Here is a 23,299-nt window from a genome sequence, read left to right as displayed (position 1 = left end):
CTTTGGCTCGGAGCTGAGCCCGATGCTCTTGGCGTTTGATGTCGTACTGGGTGTCATACGACGAGGGGAACGGCAGCACCGGAAACGTCCCGTTAAACATCCTCCTCTCAGTGCACTCCTACACACACACACACACACACAATCCTAAATGATGTAACGTCAGATCAGTTGTGTTTTTCATACGTTTGACTTGCGTTACGTTATGAACAGGGATACGGAAAACACCTTGCGTCAGAGTGTGTGTGATTGTGAAGAGCGACTCACGTGTCCAAAGTGTCCCGTTCTAGAGCAGTTGTAGCAGTACGCAGGAGATCCGTGAGCGTCAGGATGAAGGGATTGGACCGGGGGACCCGCCGTCGTCTGGAGGACGACACATTAAAAACACACATTCATGCACAAGTCCATATATGGATGCAGGAAGTAGGACGTCGCTGGCTGTGTGAATGCTTATTATTTATTTATTTTGCCACCTCGAGTAGAGTGGACTTGTTCGTCTTGCGTGATGCTCTTTGTGTGTGTCGAGTTGCACCCTCATTCTATTCCTCTCTCTCTCACACACCTCCATTTCTTCACTGCCCTGACGTGAGGTATGAATGAAAAGAGAGACTGCTTATAACCTCTCTCGCTCTCTCTCTCTCTCATATATACACAGTCCCATTTCTTCTTTTCCATTAAGCAGATTGGAGCGAGTGATTACGGAGTCTATCAATGAAGCTCGGTAATACGCTACTGATAACGCCGCCTTCCTTCAGAGGAAGTTGCTGTGTGTGTGTGTCCCATCTGGTCCCAGGAAGCCCAAAGGTGTTTCACGCTCCATCGCCCTCCGTAAATACGCTCTGATAAAGAGAGTAAGCTGACTGCCTTGCGCGTGTTGGTAAAAGCGAGTGCACATGTGATTCCATCATATTTTAAACGTTCTCTGTCTCATTCCCGCATTCTCTCGCTCTCTTTCTTCTTACAACAGAGCAGAGGGATGAATCACGATGCTGGTCGTTATGCTCTCGGCCCTGCGCCTCCATCAGCATCACAAAGCCCAGACAGATCAGCGTCCTGCTCTGACCCCCGGCTCCAGGAGCCTCCACAACCCCAATGGCACGAGCCACATCGATAGTGTTATGGGTTTAGACAGAGAAGGAAAACACTGATTCAGTCCTGTCAAGCCGTCCCGTCTCATTTTTCACCTTGGCGTTAATTATAAATATAATGCGCCTCTTTACTAGGGTATTTACGGCAGCCCTGCTATTCTATATAACGAGTTACACTCATTCGTGAGTGAACACTTAAAGGTTCGGTCTGTAACTTTTCGACCCGTCTGCTGTCGATTACAGGAATTAGATTTGTGATAAATTGTCCAACCTTCACCGCCCTGTCCAAAATAGGGCTGTGCGATATGGGAAAAAAAAATGAATATCCCGATACATTTTCTCCATATACTGAAATCTCCTCGAAAGGACCCCATGAAATCTAACTTTTACTCTTTTCACTACAATCCCTCCAGATTAAATAACATTCTTGGTTAACTTTACAGGTGGTTTTCAACAACACATTTAAAATTTGCATGTTAGTGATTGATTAATCACAATTGAGTTGAAATAAGACTATTTTTATTCAACAAAGATGTAGCGCAAAAACAATCTTGAAAATTGCAACAAAGGGGCAATACAATACAGAACGAGGCCGCTATGGTCATTTGTTTAACTTGTGGGGTTTTTTTTTAGCTCGTGGGCAAGTAGTTCGGAGTTTAAGAGACTCTTCATACTGTACCGGGTGAGTTTTCAGGTGATGGAACATGGTTGTAGTGCTGCTGCCGCCTTTCGTGATGAGTTTTTTGCACACTTTACAAATTGCCATTTGCTGTTCCACGTCCTCCTTGCGATATCCAAAAAAAATGCCAGATGACTGACTTTTAGGAACCAATTCGTCCGCTTCCATTTTTAATTTGTCGCCGAAATTGACAGAGCTTACACGGGAGCCTATGCAACACCAGCGATTGCACGAACTGAGTCAGCGCTGTAAACCGAAACTAGAAAATCTTCCCGCAAGTTCCTTTCAGCACTGAGATGTCACCCGGGATTGGTTGGCGAGTGCATGACGTTATTGTTTTTTTTTTTTTACCCTTTGGCAGCCTCTTACGTTACTGCCTGAGGGACAGGGAGAAAACCACCAGAAAAGGTTTTAAACAAACGCAAGTCGGCAGATGACCATAAAATACTCTATATAGTTACGATATAATAATTTTATGCATCTCTCAGAATTTTCGGAGATATATCGAGTATATTCGATATATTGCACAGCCCTACTTTGAAATCATGATTATGTTATGAGAATCCCTTTTAAACATCACCTTTAAAGCTTTAAAGCTACAGTATGTTTAATTATACGCTAATATTGCTTTATTTATGAGTGAGGGCTAGTTTTTATATGGACTGACACAATTTAATGTTTTCAGCTTTCAGAATCTGACATCCCGGCGACAGCTATGCTAACATAGTCTGGCTAACGCGACTGCAAAGCTCTACGAGCTATTGGTCTGGCCAAGATATTAAGCCCAACCGTTTCCCAGAGCCTGTGGTTGACCCGCCTCCCTGAAATGCCTCGGTTTGCTACTGGTCGAAGCCAGAAAAGGCTGTGACGAAGCTTAAACCAATCACATCACTCTTTCCTCTGACGTATGTGACGCGACGGGGCTAACTGGTAGATTAAACTCTTACCGAAGCCGATCAGGAGCAAGGCGAAAACGTCCTTCCTTTCAATAAATACCTCCAGGGCTGCTCTCTGCTCCGTTTTCAATGAGAACTTGCTCCATGTTCGTAATGTTTCTAGTGAATGAAGCGCTTCCAGCATAGATTCTGTAAACAATCTATGGCTTCCAGTCGCAGTTCTACTATGTCACTGCCTTGAACACGCCTCTACCCAGGGCCGTTGGAGATGCTCAAAGTTGATTGGTTCCCGATTTTTCGGGAGCTTGGAAGAGCTGTAGATAGCTTGCCTGGCCAGACTAAGCTCGCAGCAGGCCCTCATGTTGCGTCACGCTTAGGATGTGCGGGCCCAGGCTAATGCTAACAAAGCTAAAGTACGAAGAGCACCTTTAATGAACGCGGAGTCATTTGCGGAAATGCCTGAGGAACTTTTTCTTTTGGGGGGGGGGGGGGGACACCAAACCCACTAAAGAAATAATTTCTCTACCACATATTCGGGTTACGACTTTTTTTTTTGGTCATGAAAGGAAACCCACATGCGACTGTAGAGTGCCCCCTGGCCACAAATGTGAACATTACATTCTCTCATATTTTTAAAAAAAGGTATACTCGTGTAGAGACGTGTGAAGAAACACGGAGCAGGAGATGGACCTGTGTTTCTGTAACACATCGCCACTTTCTCGCTCATCTCTCATGCAAATTGGCCAGTGGGGGACGGACACACACGCTCTCCTCCCCCTTCCCTTGACCTTGAGCTCCTGTTACTGCGCTTGGCCTCAAAGGTGGAAGAAGAGAGCGAGGGAACAAAAAGCTCCCTCTGCTCGCCCCCCACCCACCCACCCACCCACCCTCCCTCTCTTACACACACAGTCTGATGCTCCATACATAAAGCTCTGTAGCCCTATTAATTACCTCGCTTTTGTGTGCCTCTATCAGTCCGATCTAAACGGATTAGCAGGCCAGAGGGTGGTCTCTGATATGCTTGTGCTCGGCGACCGAGAGTCAGTGGGTCACAGGACACACACACACCCCATCTGTATGCAGTGACGAGACTCATAAATGCACGCAACTGTGTGAGATATCCTGAAATTAATACCTTGTGACACTTGGACTGAAAAGCAGTGAATCTTTGACCGTCCTCTGCCTCCACATACGCGCTCGAACAAACGCTCAAAGTAACTCTGCTCAGACGGAGCCTTTTTCTCTCAGTAATTCACACACACACCTGAGAGAAATGTTTCCATTCGGTCTCCTTGTTCCAATCTCTGAGCGAGCTGAATTCTGGCACTAGCTCACTTATACTCTGTCAATGTTTCCTTGTTGCATAGCAACTGTCTGCACACCATGTTAACAATGAACTGTGAGAGTGTCGTGTCGTTCCTCTTCAAGTTATAATAAAGATTTTGTTTTGGCAAAAATACATACAGCATGTAGCTGCCACATACCATGCCAGTCTTCAGCTGGGCTGTAAGGTTAATCCATTACACACAGGAAAGTTTTTACTGTTACCAGTATGAATTTGGAACAAATGAACACACACATGGAGACAGATGTGTGTACACACACACAAAATAAACAGTCGTCTTTGTGTGGTTGTTGGATTAGAGGTAGGTCACAGGGACAAATCTGCATACGTTACTGAAAGACTGTGTGCGCACGCGTTTGTTTAGAAAGTTGCCAGGTTGAGAAATTCCACCCAACCTGATAAGTGTGTGAGAAAGGGGAGGGGCGGAGCAGGAGAGATGGAAGAAATAAAGGAAGAGAGAAAAAGGAGGGGGGATAGGGAGGGAAGAGTAGGGGGGAGAGAGGAAGAGGGAGAAGGGAAGACTGAGGGAAGAGAGAGGGAGAGAAGGGAGAGAAGAGAGGGGGGAGAGAAGAGAGAGGGGAAGGGGGAGGGAGAGAGAGAGGCAAGGGAGGGAAGAGGGAGGGAGAGAAAGACGAGGGGGAGGAGGGAGAGAAGAGAGGGGGAGGGAGGGAAAGACGAGGGGGAGGAGGGAGAGACGAGGGGGAGGAGGGAGAGACGAGGGGGAGGAGGGAGAGAAGAGAGGGGGAGGGAGGGAAAGACGAGGGGGAGGAGGGAGAAGGGAAGACTGAGGGAAGAGAGAGGGAGAGAAGGGAAGACAGAAGGGAGGGGGAGAGAGAGAAAGGGAAGAGAGAGAAGGGAGAGAGGGAGGGAGGCGAGAGAGGGAAAAGAGAGAAGGGAAGACGGAAGGGGGAGAGAGAGGGAGAGGAGAGAGAGGGAAGAGAGAGAAGGGAAGACGGAAGGGGGAGAGAGAGAGGGAAGAGAGAGAAGGGAAGACGGAAGGGGGAGAGAGAGGGAGAGAGGAGAGAGAGGGAAGAGAGAGAAGGGAAGACGGAAGGGGGAGAGAGAGAAGAGAGAGAAGGGAAGACGGAAAGGGGGAGAGAGAGAGGGAGAGACGAGAGAGGGGGGAGGGGAGAGAGAGACAAGGGAGGGGGAGAGGGAGAGAGGGAGGGGGAGAGGGAGAGAGGGAGGGGAAGGGAGAGATGAATGTGTGTATGTAACAGAGTTGATGTGCAGGTACGAACCCCGAAGGTGTCGAAGGAGGAAGTGTTCAGAATTCCAGTCTGCTACAATTAGCCAGGTACTTAATTACAAGCATCATTTGCATGTAAAACACACAGAGTGCCACACAATGCCGCAGCAGCGCTCTCGCGGGGGACTCGTGGGCGAATAACAGTCCGAGTGCTAAATGAGTGATTAGTTAAATAAAACTTGATATTAGGAAACATGACCCAAACCAAAAAACCCCCATCCCCACCACTTTGGAAAGCTGCTGATCCGCCGTGTCAGGTTCAGTATAAATGTATTTTCTTCAACAAACGCCTTTAGTGAGGTACACTGAACATTATACACACTCGAAAGAGAACCCTTGGTGGTTTGGGAGTTTTATCGGTCCGACAGGCTCGTTCGGCTGCCGAGTGCTTCGGCACGTCAAGAGGCAAAGGCCGAAGAACACGTCTGTGTTTTACAGGCTCTGGAATGTCGCTAGTTTCAGACGATGAACAGTGCTGATTGTTATAATCATCTATAACCGAAGGCCGTTCCGCAGACCATGGAAATATTGCTGGGTCACAGTTCAAGTCTGTCTTTTTCCCACCAGAGAAATGTAAACTACAAACATTTGTCCATTTCGATCCAGTTTGAAGGTTTTTGTTGCAGATTAAACTTATCCATTTCTTTCTTCTCCTCGACTGGCAGCTGATAAAAGCTCAGATTCGGTGTTCTCTTTGTCGTGGAGACACAGTAACGCACAGAGCAGTTCACGTTAGGCGACGTGGTTAAAACCACTTAGACAGAACAATGCAGTAAACAAGCGATGATGTCGTTATGGGTTAGGGTCATTCGCACCCATGTGGAAGGTGAAATGGCCGTTGAGTGGAACGTTGACATCATGACCCGCAGGAGGCGCCGTAGAGCTGCAGCAGAGTCACGGCCGCCTAACCTTTCTGTAAAAATACAGCAGCTGCTGCAGCGTGGAACAGGATTTTATACCACAGCCATCTGTCCATGTCCATCCCTCTAATCAACACCAAACAGGAAGTCGGCGTGAGCCGTTACCTTAGAAACAATAACCGATCAGAAGGTGACCTGCACTACAGTTAGAGAAAATTCATCAACCAAATCAGATTGGACTTTTATGATGAAGTCAGAAAGAGACAGAGAGAAAGAAACAGAGAGAGACAGACAGGGAGATAGAGAGAGAAAAACAGACAGAGAGAGAGAAATAGACAGAGAGAAACAGACAGAGAGAAACAAACAGAGACAGACAGGGAGAGAGAGAGAGAGAGAGAAACAGACAGAGAGAAACAGAGAAAGACAGACGGGGGAGAGAGAGAGAGAGAGAGAGAGAGAGAGAGAGAGAGACATGAAATGAGAGGGACTGAACAGCTTTATCTACAAGTGGTGCTCATCGCTCTGACAAGACGTCCTGCTGAGATGCTCGCCCTGGGCCAACAATCAATACACACACACACACACACACACACACACACACACAGCTTCAAGTGTTAGTGATACAGTAATATCTGCTACTCATCCATCAATACAGGTGTGTTTTCTGCATCTAAAGTAAATGTGAGAGAGAATTCTTCATTTAATTAATTAAGTCAGATAAACATTTAAATATCCAGATAATCCATTTTTAATTACATATTACATTAACTACATCATTACATATCACAAGAGCAAAAAAATACCCTAACCCCCCCCCCCGAGACATTTTTAATCTTATAATGATCGTTCTTTGCTGTTTTTCCCCCTCTCTGATTTATGCGTTTATATAAAAGATGTTTTTTTTTTGTTCAATAGGAGTCATAAATTGCCTCGGTTTACTCACAGGGGGTTCAAAAACTTTTGCTCAGCAACGTATATTGAACTAACCTTGAGGAATATAATCTGGAGACTTGTTCACGCTCCTAAATTAGACAGTTTATTGCCCATTTACTTCAGTCATGCTTAAAAGAAAGAAAAAAAAAAAAGAAAAAAACCCGCTTAAAAAGTTCTAGCATCACCTAGATATTTTGTTAAAGCAAATTTGTTTTTTTTAAAAATACAGACTTGACATTTTGTGGCTTGTATGTATCTACAAGTCAGTTAGCAATGTCTATTTAAAGTGCATGAAGTATTAGTTGAAATCTGACCAGTGAAATGTCCCACTAGGGTCTGGTGATACGATTTAAAAAATCATATGATACAGGAAGATCATTTCCGTCATCGACAATATCCAGGACTGGTAACTAACCGCCAGCGAAAATTTAAATGTCATTAAATTGTACTTGATTTTTACAAAAAATTGAAGAAACTGTGGAAAATAAAAATGGAAAATAAGGAACTGTACAAAATTGTACCAGCTGTTAAATCAATCCCAGAGGTGTAAACATCAGGCCTCCAGAGGATACAATATGATTTCAGCTGTGAACTCGGTGATTAGATGTTTCACGACACCATGTGATTTTTGATTTCATGTGAGCAAACGAAAACATGATCGGGAGGTTTTGCTCCGACGACGCAATAATGTAATTCCTCTGTTCAGGCAACAGATGGCGCTGTGAGTTTAGCACTGTTGTATGCTGACGAGTGACATGATCTCATTCCCTCACTACTTCCTTGTCTCATGAAACCCCTGACCTTTCTGTGCTCGCCCCATGGAGCCCCGTCTCCGATACTTCAATACCACCATCGCATAATTACGACTTAATATCTTGAAGATACGAAGACATGTCGTGTTATCCACCATTACTGCCACATTTAATACTCAGTAAAACAGCCCGGAGTCTCTCCTGCAGCAGTTTATAAGGTCGGAGATCCAGAGCAGGCCGTCCGAGAGCGTTCCTCTTTACACAATCTCTCCAGATCATCCAGGGTTCTCGGCCCTTTCGCGTGCTCTTTCCTCTTGGACACGTGCTTCAGATCACTGTCCGGCTGGAAGATCTAATGACGACCCAGTTTTAGTTTCCTATCAGAGGTGGACAGATTGGGATTTAAAACGTCCTGGTGTTTCATGGAGTCCATGATGTCATGAACAAGGTTTCCAGGCCTCTGGAGGAAAAACGGCCTCAAAACATCACAGTATTTTTCCTCCATCATGTTTTACAGTAGGGATCGGGTTCTTTTCATTACAGCCATCCTTCTTTTTACACTAAACCCACTCTGAGTGTTTATTTCCAAAAACCTCCATTCCTGTTCCATCAGAACAGAGAACACGGTTCCATTCAAAGGCTCTTACGTTTGTGGTTAGCTGACAGAAAAGGTTTTTTATACTCCGCCCAAACAGAGTTTGGCGGGGGATATAGAAACGGGTTCCGTCCGTCCATTCACGTTTTCGTTTCCGGGCCATATCTTTAAAACTACTAAAGATCAGGGCTTTGAACCAGAATTTTTTTCCTATTGGTTCGTTCCGAACAGAAACGGAATTTTAACGTTTCCGGTTTTGGGTTCCACCATTAAATAGACGTTCCCGAACCGGTTAGAACAAAAAAATTTCGTTCCCGGAACGGTTAATTACGTTCCCTGTCAGCTGTTTAACAAATGGCTATAAAATTATGTCTCTGTCTCATCCAGCTTAAGCCAAATGTAGGCTAATTCTATTACAACCTTCATTAAATAAGACAAAACAATTATTATTATTTCAAATGTTGGCGATTTGGATTCTCAGTATGTCTTCCCATCTACACAAACAGAAAAAGTGCCAAAAATGAAAGAGAATTCGTTTAGTGTGTTACCAAAGGCTAGTCAGGCCCTATGCATTGACAGGCTAACAGAGGTTAACGTCATTTAATGTTCGCGAGCCTCTCATTAACGTGGACAAATATATTGATATCGTGTTTGAAATTGACGTTTTCGAATAACGATAGACTGCAATATTTACCTCTTATTTAAGATGTGGAGACGTGATAGTAGTCCACCCTCCCGCTCTCTCCATTCAGTCAGCGAACGTCACACAGGAAGTGAACCCCAGCGGGTCATAGAAACTTGCGCAGGAGAGGAATGACTTTTATTTGTAGGCTACGGAAACTTTGAGGAACGAAATAAAAACCGGTATTAACCGGTTACCATTATTTTTAATAAGCGTTTCTGTTCCGGAACATAAAAAATAATAAAGTTTCTGGTTTCGTTTCTGTTCCATGTGAAATAGAAAAAGTTCCCGGTTTTCGTTTTCATTCCTTGAACCGGTTCAAAGCCCTGCTAAAGATATCTCCATGAAACTTTGTATATATCAAGCAACATGTGAACGGTGCCTTTTGCTATCTTGGATTTTTGAGAGTAAAAAATTAAAAATAAAAATTTTTACATTTAAAAAAAAAAAAAAAAATAGATTTTGACTTTGTTTCGAAGCGCAATGCTGGTTTCCGGAGCATATATCCAAACCTATTCAAGATACGGATTTGAAACTTGGTGTACATGTTAACGAGGTGATGTAGATGTGCCTTTTCATACTAAGAAATTTGAGAAATTTTAACCTTTTCATGCTTCCCATGGGCGGCACGGTGGTGTAGTGGTTAGCGCTGTCGCCTCACAGCAAGAAGGTCCGGGTTCGAGCCCCGTGGCCAGTGAGGGCCTTTCTGTGTGGAGTTTGCATGTTCTCTCCGTGTCCGCGTGGGTTTCCTCCAGGTGCTCCGGTTTCCCCCACAGTCCAAAGACATGCAGGTTAGGTTAACTGGTGACTCTAAATTGAGCGTAGGTGTGAATGTGAGTGTGAATGGTTGTCTGTGTCTATGTGTCAGCCCTGTGATGACCTGGCGACTTGTCCAGGGTGTACCCCGCCTTTCGCCCGTAGTCAGCTGGGATAGGCTCCAGCTTGCCTGCGACCCTGTAGAACAGGATAAAGCGGCTACAGATAATGAGAGGAGATGTTTCCCATAGAAACAATTTCAGACTTAGTCTCTCAGGTTAGTCTTAGGGGTCGGTTTTGTTTCCGGAGCAGAACTTGAAAACTATGAGTGGTACGGTCTTGAAAGTTGGTATATATGTGTTGATTAACGTATATGTGCCTTTTGATACAAAGAAATGTGAGAAATTTTAATTTTTAGCTCAGCTGGACCAAAGGTCCGGTGGGTTTATGCCATAAAGTCAGTGTAAAGAGGTAGGGTTAGTTTCCTACAGCAGAACTTGAAAAACATGACAAATAATATCTTGAAGCTTGGTATATAGTTGGTATATAGGGTGGGGGACATAGACGATTCTGTCTTCTTGTTTTTTTCTGGCACCTTCAAAATAATTTGTTGGCATGGAGGTGGCATCTGATAGTGGGTTTTGGAGACTCAAACCCCAGGATTTTTCTTTTTCTTGTAATACACCAACAGTCATCCTTGGGGATTTTTTTTTTTTTTTGCCTCTCTTACCGTCTTCCTCACTGTACATGGGGATAAAATAAACTTGGTTCCTCTTCCAAGCAAATTTGGAACAGTTCCAGTTAGTGTCCACTTTTTTTTTAATTGTCCTAACAGTCGAAATGGACATTTTCAGGTGAGCGGCTATTTGTTTATAACTATTCCCTGACTTATGAAGGTCAATACACTTCTCCCTCACGTGGTTTGTGTGTTTTCTTATCTTTCCCGTGTTGATGGATGACTAAGCGAATTTGGCCTCCGTGTCGCCTCATATTTGTTCCCCAGTTAATCAGGAAGCCATGGATTGCAGCTTGAAAGTTCCTCCACACTCCAAACATACTGTACAATTTAAACTGGAAACATGCTTCAGTTACATTGTGTTGACTATCATTTCCAATAATAGTAATAATAATAACATTTATTTCAATTAAAGGTTGGATTTTTCTCTTTTTTCCAGCGTGACTTCACCAAAAGGTGGATTTTTTTTCCTAACCCTTTTTACTGATCTTCACAAGGGGTGCCAATAATTGTGGCGCACACAGTCACTGACATAATAGGCAATAAATTTATGCGATACCGTCTAATCGCTACGGTGCCGTAAACAGGCTTCTGTATCGTCCTGTCCTTAGTGTCCTTTACCAGGACACCGCCGTCTGTTTCAGTCTTTTTTAAAGCTTTGAACAAAAACGTTTCGTTTAAATATCATTAAACGACGTTAGACATGGTTAATCTCGCCAGTTTTATAGAAAAAAAAAAAAGGTTTTTGAGCTAATTATTAACCCTTTCGTTTTTCACTCGCGGTATTTCTACAAACGGACAAACTGTTTTACGTTTTTAAACCTTTCAAAAGAAGTTCAAATTGACCGGATGTGGAATTGATATGAAGTTTTAAGTCATTTAAAAAAAAATAAAATAAAATACCCCAAACCCAATCAATAAATTATGAAAGAAAGGGATCAAGCAAAACTTTCCTTTGACAGCAGGAGAAATTAATTCAGAGCGGCTCAGATGAGAAAGTTCTGTAAATTGGACACGTGGACAGAAATTTAATTTTTTTCTCCGTGGTGTCACAGCTGCCTTACATACGACGGGTTTATTTTAAATCTTACGATAACGAGGTTACTGTAATGTCCAGACAGGATAGTTTTTTGGGGTTTTTTAACTTGTGAAATTTGTTCTCGGTTTGTGATGGAGCTTATGCTGTCGTGTGACTTCTAAAAAAAAAAAAGTCAAGAAAAAAATTATTTAATAACACTATTAATAAATACATAAATAAAAAACATTGAATTTTCAGTCTCAATAAAAATCAAATTTTTTAAAGTCACTTTGTATATTAATCGAACATTATGAATTTATTAAATGTATATTTTTAAATAATTTCTAGGTTCGATAAACAGTCAACTTTTTTTTTTTTTTAAATACTTGTTTTCAAATTGCGAACACCGTTTCTGATACTGCGAGAGGATATTTTACGCACGGTGACGTGTTTATCGGAATCTCGTCTCAGTGCGTTTTTATTGAAAAAACACTATGATGTTTTTATGGAGTTAAAAATAAACATTGTGATTGTTTCTCATTAGATAAAAGATCTCTCATATTAAAGAAGCAGCTTTCTGCAGTTCTCTCTCCTGGGCTTTGTGGCAGAGCCAGTCGAGTTTGGAGGTTGTTTGTTAGCTGAACACAGGTGCAGACCCCCCCCCCCACACACACACACGATAAATAGACCCAGTAGCAAGCACTGCTCTGACAGAATGCCTTTTCACACCTGAGTGGGCCGAGCGCAGGGCGACAGGCCACAGCTCCCCAATGTGTCGCTCACACACACACACACACACACACACACACACACACACGTACCTGCACTGTATTTAACTCTGAGCCCTCGAGCCTCAGATAGTTTAAAAGGCCTTAAACACCGTATGTTGAGGGTTGGTCCATTTAACACACACACACACACACACACACACACACACACACACACACACACACACACACACACACACACAGGGCAGGACCCAGAGGATCCAAGCAGATGGGTGCAGCCCAGCAGAACCGAACAGGTCCATATGAAACCATCATCCACTATTACACTCTATTATAAAGCGACTCTGAGCCCATTATATATCATTACAGCCGAGAAGCAACTGGAATCCTACAGATCTCACACATACACACACACGTACACACACGAGTCAAACATTAGCAAGACAGCTGAAGGTCAAGGTCAGGGGGAAAAGACTTCTGTAGCTCCGAGATCAGGATGAGTGGAAAACGAATGATGGGAAATTAAGCTGGAATTTTTTTTTCAAAAATTTAACAATGAAAATCATAACGGGGGAAAAAAAAAATTATAAATTTTCTTTACGTTTCTGAAAATGTCGATTTAAAGCATTTCTTTCACCTCACACAAATTAAAAACGGTAAATCTGCATCGGTTTCATGGGAACAAAAATGACCTTAAAAGCCAAAAAATTTAAATCCATCTTTTAAATCTTCACCCTGCTTTTTTTTCCCCTTCAGTAACAGGAATAACGCAGGATTTTAGAAATCAAGGTGAAAACAAAGGTTCTTTTTAAATTCTTTAAAAAAAAGTAATATTTCTTTTTAAAATTGTTCATAAACATCCGTCACCTCACTATATTCCATCTCCTGCAGGTTTAAAAAAAAAAAAAAATTTCAAACCAAACTGTTTAATCTGTACTACTACTAATAATAATAATGTGGAAAAAATAAAATTCTTAGTGAAAATGGGAATAAAATTAGATTCCCCCCCCGACATAAATGACAATCTCCTTCACCTTGTGTCTCTGTGCTGAGAGCGAACTGGACGGCCTTTCATTAGACAGGCTGCCTAATTAGACTCTCTGTGTGTGTGTGTGTGTGTGTGTGTGTGTGTGTGTGTGTGTGTGTGTGTGTGAGAGAGAGAGAGAGAAATGGGTCGAGTGACTGCTCAGTGCTGTGTGATCCTGGCAGCCCATTTCATGCTTTATCACGTCTTTTAATTGACAAACAACCTGCTCTTTTCTCTTACACTGAGGTCTATATTCCAACTCGCGCACGCATGTGTGTGTGTCTGTGCAGATGTTCCAGTTTGCCCCTTGACGTTTGGTGTGTGTGTGAGAGTGAGTGAGTGTGAGAGAGGGAGAGACTGTCACATGCCTTCTCAGCCCCGTGAATCTTTGGGGAGCAAACGGTTCCCAAGTTTGCCAATTAAGCACTTTACTTAATAAATCACACACAAGAAAGAAAGGAAAGAAGGAAAATAAATAAATAAAAATAAATAAAAGGAGAAATAAGGAAAAGAAAAGAATAAAATGAGAAAAAGAAGGAAAGGAAAAAGAAAAATACAAAGAAGGAAGGATAAGAAAGCGAAAAAAGAAATAAGGAACAGGAAGAAAGAAAAAAATAAGAAAAAAGAGAAGAAAAAGAAAAAAGAAAGAAAGCAAAAAACAAAGGGAAAAGAAAGGAAATAAAACGAAAGGAGGAAGGATAAGAAAGAAAAGAAATAAGGAAAAGAAAGAAAAAGGAAAAAGAAGAGAAGAAAAGAAGAAAAAAATAAAGAAAAAAGAAAAGAGAAAGAAAAAGAAAATAAAACGGAAAGGAAAAAGAAAGAAGAAAAGAAAGGAGAGTCTGTGTTGACACTGTGGGAACCTTTGCCTGATCCCCGTGAGAGTGTGAGTGTGTGAGTGATCTCTCACCGTGAGGTGGTACTGCCTCCAGATGTCTGGACAGCTCTGTAGGGTGAGAGAGAGAGAGAGAGAGAGAGAGAGAGAGAGAGAGAGAGAGAGAGAGAAAAGGAAATGAAAGACAGTTTATGTAAGAAAACGACTAAACAGATGAAATTAAACAGGATTTGAAACGCAGGTTAAAACACTGCAGTGAACCGAAGCCACACCACCTTTAATATAAAACCCTGAACCTCTACGTTAGTTTGGGTGTACCTCACTCTGCCGCACACTGTACCTCACTCTGCCGCACACTGTACCTCACTCTGCCGCACACTGTACCACACACTGTACCTCACTCTGCCGCACACTGTACCACACACTGCACCTCACTCTGCCGCACACTGTACCTCACACTGCACCTCACTCTGCCGCACACTGTACCTCACACTGCACCTCACTCTGCCGCACACTGTACCTCACTCTGCCGCACACTGTACCGCACACTGTACCTCACTCTGCCGCACACTGTACCACACACTGTACCTCACTCTGCCGCACACTGTACCACACACTGTACCTCACTCTGCCGCACACTGTACCTCACACTGCACCTCACTCTGCCGCACACTGCACCTCACTCTGCCACACACTATACCTCACACTCTGCCACACACTATACCTCACACTCTGCCACACACTATACCTCACACACTGCCACACACTATACCTCACACACTGCCACACACTATACCTCACACTCTGCCACACACTATACCTCACACTCTGCCACACACTATACCTCACACTCTGCCACACACTATACCTCACACTCTGCCACACACTATACCTCACACTCTGCCACACACTATACCTCACACTCTGCCACACACTATACCTCACACTCTGCCACACACTATACCTCACACTCTGCCACACACTATACCTCACACTCTGCCACACACTATACCTCACACTCTGCCACACACTATACCTCACACTCTGCCACACACTATACCTCACACTCTGCCACACACTATACCTCACACTCTGCCACACACTATACCTCACACTCTGCCACACACTATACCTCACACTCTGCCACACACTATACCTCACACTCTGCCACACACTATACCTCACACTCTGCCACACACTATACCTCACACTCTGCCACACACTATACCTCACACTCTGCCACACACTATACCTCACACTCTGCCACACACTATACCTCACTCTGCCGCACACTGTACCACACACTGTACCTCACTCTGCCGCACACTGTACCACACACTGCACCTCACTCTGCCGCACACTGTACCTCACACTGCACCTCACTCTGCCGCACACTGTACCTCACACTGCACCTCACTCTGCCGCACACTGTACCTCACTCTGCCGCACACTGTACCGCACACTGTACCTCACTCTGCCGCACACTGTACCACACACTGTACCTCACTCTGCCGCACACTGTACCACACACTGTACCTCACTCTGCCGCACACTGTACCTCACACTGCACCTCACTCTGCCGCACACTGCACCTCACTCTGCCACACACTATACCTCACACTCTGCCACACACTATACCTCACACTCTGCCACACACTATACCTCACACACTGCCACACACTATACCTCACACTCTGCCACACACTATACCTCACACTCTGCCACACACTATACCTCACACTCTGCCACACACTATACCTCACACTCTGCCACACACTATACCTCACACTCTGCCACACACTATACCTCACACTCTGCCACACACTATACCTCACACTCTGCCACACACTATACCTCACACTCTGCCACACACTATACCTCACACTCTGCCACACACTATACCTCACACTCTGCCACACACTATACCTCACACTCTGCCACACACTATACCTCACACTCTGCCACACACTATACCTCACACTCTGCCACACACTATACCTCACACTCTGCCACACACTATACCTCACACTCTGCCACACACTATACCTCACACTCTGCCACACACTATACCTCACACTCTGCCACACACTATACCTCACACTCTGCCACACACTATACCTCACACTCTGCCACACACTATACCTCACACTCTGCCACACACTATACCTCACACTCTGCCACACACTATACCTCACACTCTGCCACACACTATACCTCACACTCTGCCACACACTATACCTCACACTCTGCCACACACTATACCTCACACTCTGCCACACACTATACCTCACACTCTGCCACACACTATACCTCACACTCTGCCACACACTATACCTCACACTCTGCCACACACTATACCTCACACTCTGCCACACACTATACCTCACACTCTGCCACACACTATACCTCACACTCTGCCACACACTATACCTCACACTCTGCCACACACTATACCTCACACTCTGCCACACACTATACCTCACACTCTGCCACACACTATACCTCACACTCTGCCACACACTATACCTCACACTCTGCCACACACTATACCTCACACTCTGCCACACACTATACCTCACACTCTGCCACACACTATACCTCACACTCTGCCACACACTATACCTCACACTCTGCCACACACTATACCTCACACTCTGCCACACACTATACCTCACACTCTGCCACACACTATACCTCACACTGTACCTCACTCTGCCGCACACTGTACCTCACTCTGCCGCACACTGTACCTCACTCTGCCGCACACTGTACCTCACACTGTACCTCACTCTGACACACACTGTACCTCACTGACACACACTGTACCTCACTCTGACACACACTGTACCTCACACTGTACCTCACTCTGCACCACACACTGTACCTCACTCTGCCGCACACTGCACCTCACACTGCCGCACACTGCACCTCACACTGCCGCACACTGCACCTCACACTGCCGCACACTGCACCTCACACTGCCGCACACTGCACCTCACACTGCCGCACACTGCACCTCATGTCACTGAGTTACCAGGGAAATAACACAGGAATCGTTGGAATCAATAATACAGTCAATTCCCCGCCCACTGACTGCAAGCCACCAGCTCACTACGACACACTGCGCTACTCCACAAGACGAGACGCCACGTGACTGAACCCCACACTGACTCAAACACAGGCCTCTGGGCCGAGGTCAGTATTCAAGGCCGAGGTCACGGTATTTCGCCATACGGACCGACCTTAAGCCGGTAAATAATTTTTTTTCTTTACCAAATTCTAACAGAAAATGAGAGCGCCTGAAAGGGAAACCATATTTAGAACAAACCTGCTACAAGCTCGTCAAAAACCTGTTTGACAAGCTACGTCAGCTCGGAATTTTCCAAAAATAAAACTCGCTTTCGCTGTGAACACTGCCGTTATCGCTATCCATGCTGTAAAATTAATGCTATTATACTGAGAAATGCGAAAATAAAATGTTGACAAAAAATTGCTACCATGTTGTTTGTTGTTGTGAACGAACGAGTCGCCAAAGGTCCGTAACGCGGGTCTGGATTGTAGGATTCCGGACTGCTCGCGAGCCAATCAGAGCGCACGATTTGATGGAAACCGGACCGCAAAAAAAAAAACCTGTATTTTTGTGATAAATCCACATTATACTGAGCGCATTTCCAACATTAATCAATAAAAAAGTACCTGCACCTTTCAGTTCTTTTTAAATCAAGGCTGAATACTTTCTTCTTTGCCGCTGCCTTTTAGACGGATTTCTTTCAGCGCGACCGCAATGCATGATGGGATATATCGCTTTGGCTGGTGACCATCGGTTGTTCACTACTTTTCGTGATGCACTGTGGGATACTTTGAGTGCACTATATAGGGTGTAAATAATCCTCACTATCGTTTCGGACAGCACTACAAAATGGCGTCCTCGCTACATAGTGCCCTGTATAGTGAGTAGGGAGCGACTTCGGACACAGGGTGTGTGTCAGAGCTGCTGTTCGGGGAAATGAAATCAACACCTTCTGACCAATCAGAATCGAGATTTCCGCAGTGCTGCGGTACGAGTTGAGTCTGAATTGACTGATTCATGGTACACGATTCACGGTGTAATAATTTCATTTCCCGGTAAACGAGTTCTGTTTTTAAAAACGGAGGGGATGATGGGGGAGGAAAACGGAAACGTTCTCGAAAAAAGTTCTGCGTGTGAAGTTAAACGGTTGAGTCAGACGATTCACACCTTTGGTGTTCAAGTGATGATTGCATTACACGGTATAATTCATTTTCACTCCGGGTCTCGTATTTCGTCTTGATATATCGTGACGCCCTTCCAGGTGACTGCGCTGTAAACTTAAAAACAACAGTTTACTTCATCACACACTTGTTCTTCCTTTCATCTTCCTCATTAACTCATCTTTCCTCTACCTAAAGCCTCTCTCAGTGGGCTTGTTGTCAGGAGGTGACGAGCGGCGCTTGTGTGTGTGTGTGTGTGTGTGTGTGTGTGTGTGTGTGTGTGTGTGTGTGTGTGTGTGTGTGAGAGAGAGTTACACACACGGCCTGTGAAGCATCTCTCTTAATGAGGAAAGGAACAGCCCAGGGGAAGGCCTCCTCCACACACACAGGAAACTCACCATCACTGTCACACTCCAAATCAAACACACAGCACAGAACCCTTTGCTCTCTGAGATGAAATGGGAATCAGTGTAATCCTGTATGGTGGGTGTGACTCACTTCAGCGAAGTGTCCGGTCATGGCGCAGCGGTGGCAGCGTTTGTGCCAGTACGCTCTCTCCAGACAGTCATCAGATGTGTGACCTGGAAGAGCGCAGTTCGAGCAGTGACGGTTCGGGCAGCTCTTCAGAAAATGGCCCTGAAGACCACACAGTGAACAACATGGTGCCTTCTACACACACACACACACACACACGAGATAGAGTCAGGGTTACAAAGACATAACATCCTTCACCTCAAACAACATGAGCATCATGGGTTATTTTTTTGCACGCTCATCTTCGAATAAACATCACACCAAATATGGAGGTGATGTAAAACCTGGGCGGCGCTCCATTCTCAAGTGCACATGACGACTCCCTAGTCCGCCACAGGTCTCCGTACGTCAGGTTTAGAACCGACGGCCGTCTGCGCCGCCATGTCCGTTAGATTTAAATCGGCCCGTATTCGGAGTTGAGTTCAGCGCTCATAATGACAGCTTAATACTGAATTGGTGCACGTTGCTATTCAGAGCTCCGACGTAACGACAAACTCGTACAGGAGCAATATTCAGAACTCACGCACAAGTTGTGGAAATAAAAACAGATGCGAGGTGCATAAACAACATGCATTGCATCGCTCCTGTGGAGGACGGCCCCATGTGGACAGTTGGGGGTCGCGCCTGGAGGACACCCTGGATTCTTGCAGCGGTGATTTTGTGGCTGGGGACTGCAGTTGACGTCGGTGGGGGGTTTATAGCATCAATGAAGCTGACTTTGTTAGGACTGTTAATGTTATAGTCATGTTGTCTGTTGTTGCCCAAATGAGGATGGGTTCCCTTGTGAGTCTGGTTCCTCTTGAGGTTTCTTCCTCATGTCGTCTGAGGGAGTTTTTCCTTGCCATTGTCACCACAGGCTTGCTCGTTGGGGATAAATTAGGGATAAAATTAGCTCATATTTTAAGTCGTTCAATTTCTGTAAAGCTGCTTTGCGACAATGCTTATTGTTAAAAGCGCTATACAAATAAACTTGACTTGAATTTAGGACACTATTAATTATGGACAGCATATTAGGGCCATTGTAGGAAGGAAGGAAGGAAATAAATAAATAAATAAATAAATAAATGAGCTGAGGGACGGGATAATATTCTGAGAAAAAGTCAGAATTTTTTCAAGATTAAAAGTCATGAATTTACAAGAAAAAAAAAAAACCTCGGATATTACTTGAACCTATAAAATCAAATTTGTGAGAGGGGGGAAAACCTCAGAAATTCCAAGATTAACGTCGTAAATTTACAAGAATTCTCAGACACACTGCGATTTTGAAGTTCTAAATTTGCACGAAAAAACCCACTCAAATTGAGATTAAAATTGTACATTTGCAAGGAAAAAAAAAAAAAAAAAACACTCCTGAGACTGGTCATAAATTTGTAAGAAAAACAACAAGAGAGAAATTCCAAGATTAATGTCGTAAATTTACAAGAAATCTCACACACTGATTCTGAAGTCCTAAATTTGCAAGAAAAAACTCAAATTGAGATTACAATCATAAATCTGCAAGGAAAAAAACCTGAGACTAGAGTCATAAATTTGCAAGAAAAACAAAAGAGAAATTCCAAGATTAACGTCGTAAATTTACAAGAAATCTCAGACACACTGCAATTTTGAAGTTCTAAATTTGCGCACACGCAAAAAAAAAACCTCAAATTGAGATTAAATTGTAAATTTGCAAGAAAAAAAAATCTCAAATTGAGATGCAAATCATAAATTTGCAAGGGGAAAAAAAACCTCTGAGACGATAAAGTTGCAAGAAAAAAAAACGAGAAATTCTGAGATTAACGTCGTAAATTTACGAGAACTCTCTCACACTGCAATTCTGAAGTCCTAAATTTGCAAGAAAAAACTCAAATTAAGATTACAATCGTAAATTTGCAAGAGGGGGGAAAAAAAGTCAAATTGAGATTAAAATCATACATTTGCACAGGAAAAAAAAAAAAAAACTCCTGAGACCATAGTCATAAATTTGCAAGAAAAAACAACAAAAGAGAAATTCCAAGATTAACGTCGTAAACTTGAGAAATCTCACACACTGCGATTCTGAAGTCCTAAATTTGCGCGCGCGCACAAAAAAAAAAAAAACTCAGAGATTAAATTTGTAAATTTGCAAGGAAAAAAAAACACCCAAAAACCCTCAAATTGAGATGAAAATCAAATCTGCAAGAAAAAAAAAAACCTTCTGAGACTATAGTCATAAATTTGCAAGAAAATCTCAGAATTTCTCGTTTTTTCTTGCAAATTTATGACTTTATAATCTGAAACTATCTGAAATTTCTCGTAAGTTTACGACATTAAATCTCAGAATTTCTTTTTTTGTTGCAAATTTATGACTAGTCTCAGAGAATGAGGTTTATTTATTTATTTTTTTCCTTGCAAATTTATAATTTTAATCTCAATTTGAGTTTTTTCTTGCAAATTTAGGTCTTCAGAATCGCAGTGTGTGAGATTTCTCGTAAATTTACGATGTTAATCTCAGAATTTCTCATTTTAACGTCGTAAATTTACGAGAAATCTCACACTGCGATTCTGAAGACCTAAATTTGCAAGAAAAAACTCAAATTGAGATTAAAATCATAAATTTGCAAGGAAATAAATATATAAATATATAAATAAACCTCATTCTCTGAGACTAGAGTCATAAATTTGCAACAAAAAAAAAGAGAGAAATTTTGAGATTTAATGTCGTAAACTTACGAGAAATTTCAGATAGTTTCAGATTAGAAAGTCATAAATTTGCAAGAAAAAGCCTCGGAGACAAAAATCGTAAATTTACAAGAAAAACTTGGATATTCTCTGAGATTAAAGTGTCAAATTTCCAGTTCAAACAAACAAACAAACAAAAAAAAAACTCAGATATTCCCTGAGACGGCAATTACATGCTTCCTGGCTGCAGTGCATTCTGGGAAATACAGGCCAAATAAAGCTCTGAGCGCTTTATTCTTTTAATATTGCGTGATTGAGGAGGAAAAACTACATTTCCTGTAACTTTCGGCTCAGCCTGAGTCCCCCCCGCAAATTTATGATTTATCGAGAATATCAGTTTTTATTCTTGGAATATTACCCCCTCATTCAGCTCTGTATTTATTATGGATTTTTTTTTTAAAGATTTTTTTGGGGGGCTTTTTTCACCTTTATTGGATAGGACAGTGTAGAGACAGGAAATGAGCGAGAGAGAGAGAGAGACGGGGAGGGATCGGGAAATGACCTCGGGCCGGAATCGAACCCGGGTCCCCGGATTTATGGTATGGCGCCTTATCCACCTGAGCCACGACGCCCCCATGGATTTATTTATTGCATTTGTTTAAAATATTCTTTGTGGCCCACACATGCTGGATCAACCGCCATTTTAAATCTCGATATATTTGTATTACTTGAGACGCCGACTCTGAATAGGGCGTAAACGTCCTGAAGGCTGTCGCCTACTTCGAGGCAGACAAATAGACCGAAGTGCACAAACAACGAGCTGTAACCTGTGGGAATGATAAAAGCTTAAGTTGAGGAGGAGGAAAAAAAAAAAAAAAACCACATCTGACACCTGTAAGCAAAACAACTCGATATGGAGAGGTTGAACGTTTGTAGGATTTCTACAGAACGAATGTTTCAACTGCAAATTAACTGATTAGGTTATCGAATTGATCCAAACAGGGTCAAGGTCACAGGAAGGTCAAATGCTTTTGAAAAGGACGAGAAGGACTACTTGGAGTTGGAGGCATCTGAGTCGAGTTCTACTCCTTTTAAACACGTTTTGAACTGTGCTGCGTCAAGTGCCATTTTAAATATTAACGTACTGAGAAAGGGAGAATTTGACGTAGCATGAGGTTTTTTTTTTATTCTTTTGAGCTACATTTTGTCTTAAGTTCATGTGTTACAGAATGGAGTGCTGATGGTCATCAGTGTGGGATTGTGGGTAATGTAGTACCTTGGGTGTGGGGCAGTTTTTGGAGAGATGGCCAAGCTTGTTGCAGTTGTGGCAGGTCACCGTCTTCTTGGTGTAGTAGCGATTTGAGACTCGTCTCGAGCCGACGCCCTTGTTGCAGATCTGAGCCTGCACACACACACACAAAATCACACCTCAACAGCCATGTCCACTAGTCTACTCAACCGACACCAGTCTCAATCAGAGGTGTGTTTTTACCCACAATGCACTGCGCTACACTCCACATGGAGAGGGTTTGTACAGAATATCCTTGTTTTGCTACTTCATAGAAGCGAATACTGACGTGACACTGACAGAGTTAGAGAGACGGTGTATGAGGCCAGAGTCGGGATGGCAATCGGGGTCTGCTCGAAAAGTTCAGTCAGGCCACGCCCCCGTCCACAAGCCTGCATGAGAATGCTTACAAATGCCTTCGGGGGACCTTAAGG

The 23,299-nt window shown here is 43.4% G+C and overlaps 1 protein-coding gene across 2 annotated transcripts in view; it reads right to left on the bottom strand.

The window, feature by feature from the left end:
- Nucleotides 1-23,299, bottom strand: part of zcchc7 (zinc finger, CCHC domain containing 7) — a 93,797-nt gene that overhangs the window by 2,787 nt on the left and 67,711 nt on the right. For both annotated transcript variants that reach the window (XM_060916678.1, XM_060916677.1), the window contains exons 4-8: nt 22,854-22,979; nt 18,902-19,072; nt 14,249-14,284; nt 265-360; nt 1-118 (exon numbers count right to left, since the gene is read on the bottom strand). In XM_060916678.1, coding sequence (XP_060772661.1) covers nt 1-118; nt 265-360; nt 14,249-14,284; nt 18,902-19,072; nt 22,854-22,979 — 547 coding nt within the window. The remainder of the gene's footprint in view (nt 119-264; nt 361-14,248; nt 14,285-18,901; nt 19,073-22,853; nt 22,980-23,299) is intronic.

The sequence above is a fragment of the Neoarius graeffei genome, chromosome 3 (genome assembly GCF_027579695.1).
Source record: "Neoarius graeffei isolate fNeoGra1 chromosome 3, fNeoGra1.pri, whole genome shotgun sequence".
Taxonomy (NCBI): domain Eukaryota; kingdom Metazoa; phylum Chordata; class Actinopteri; order Siluriformes; family Ariidae; genus Neoarius; species Neoarius graeffei.
Note: the sequence above shows the minus strand (reverse complement) of the source record. Positions and strands in the feature narration are given on the sequence as shown.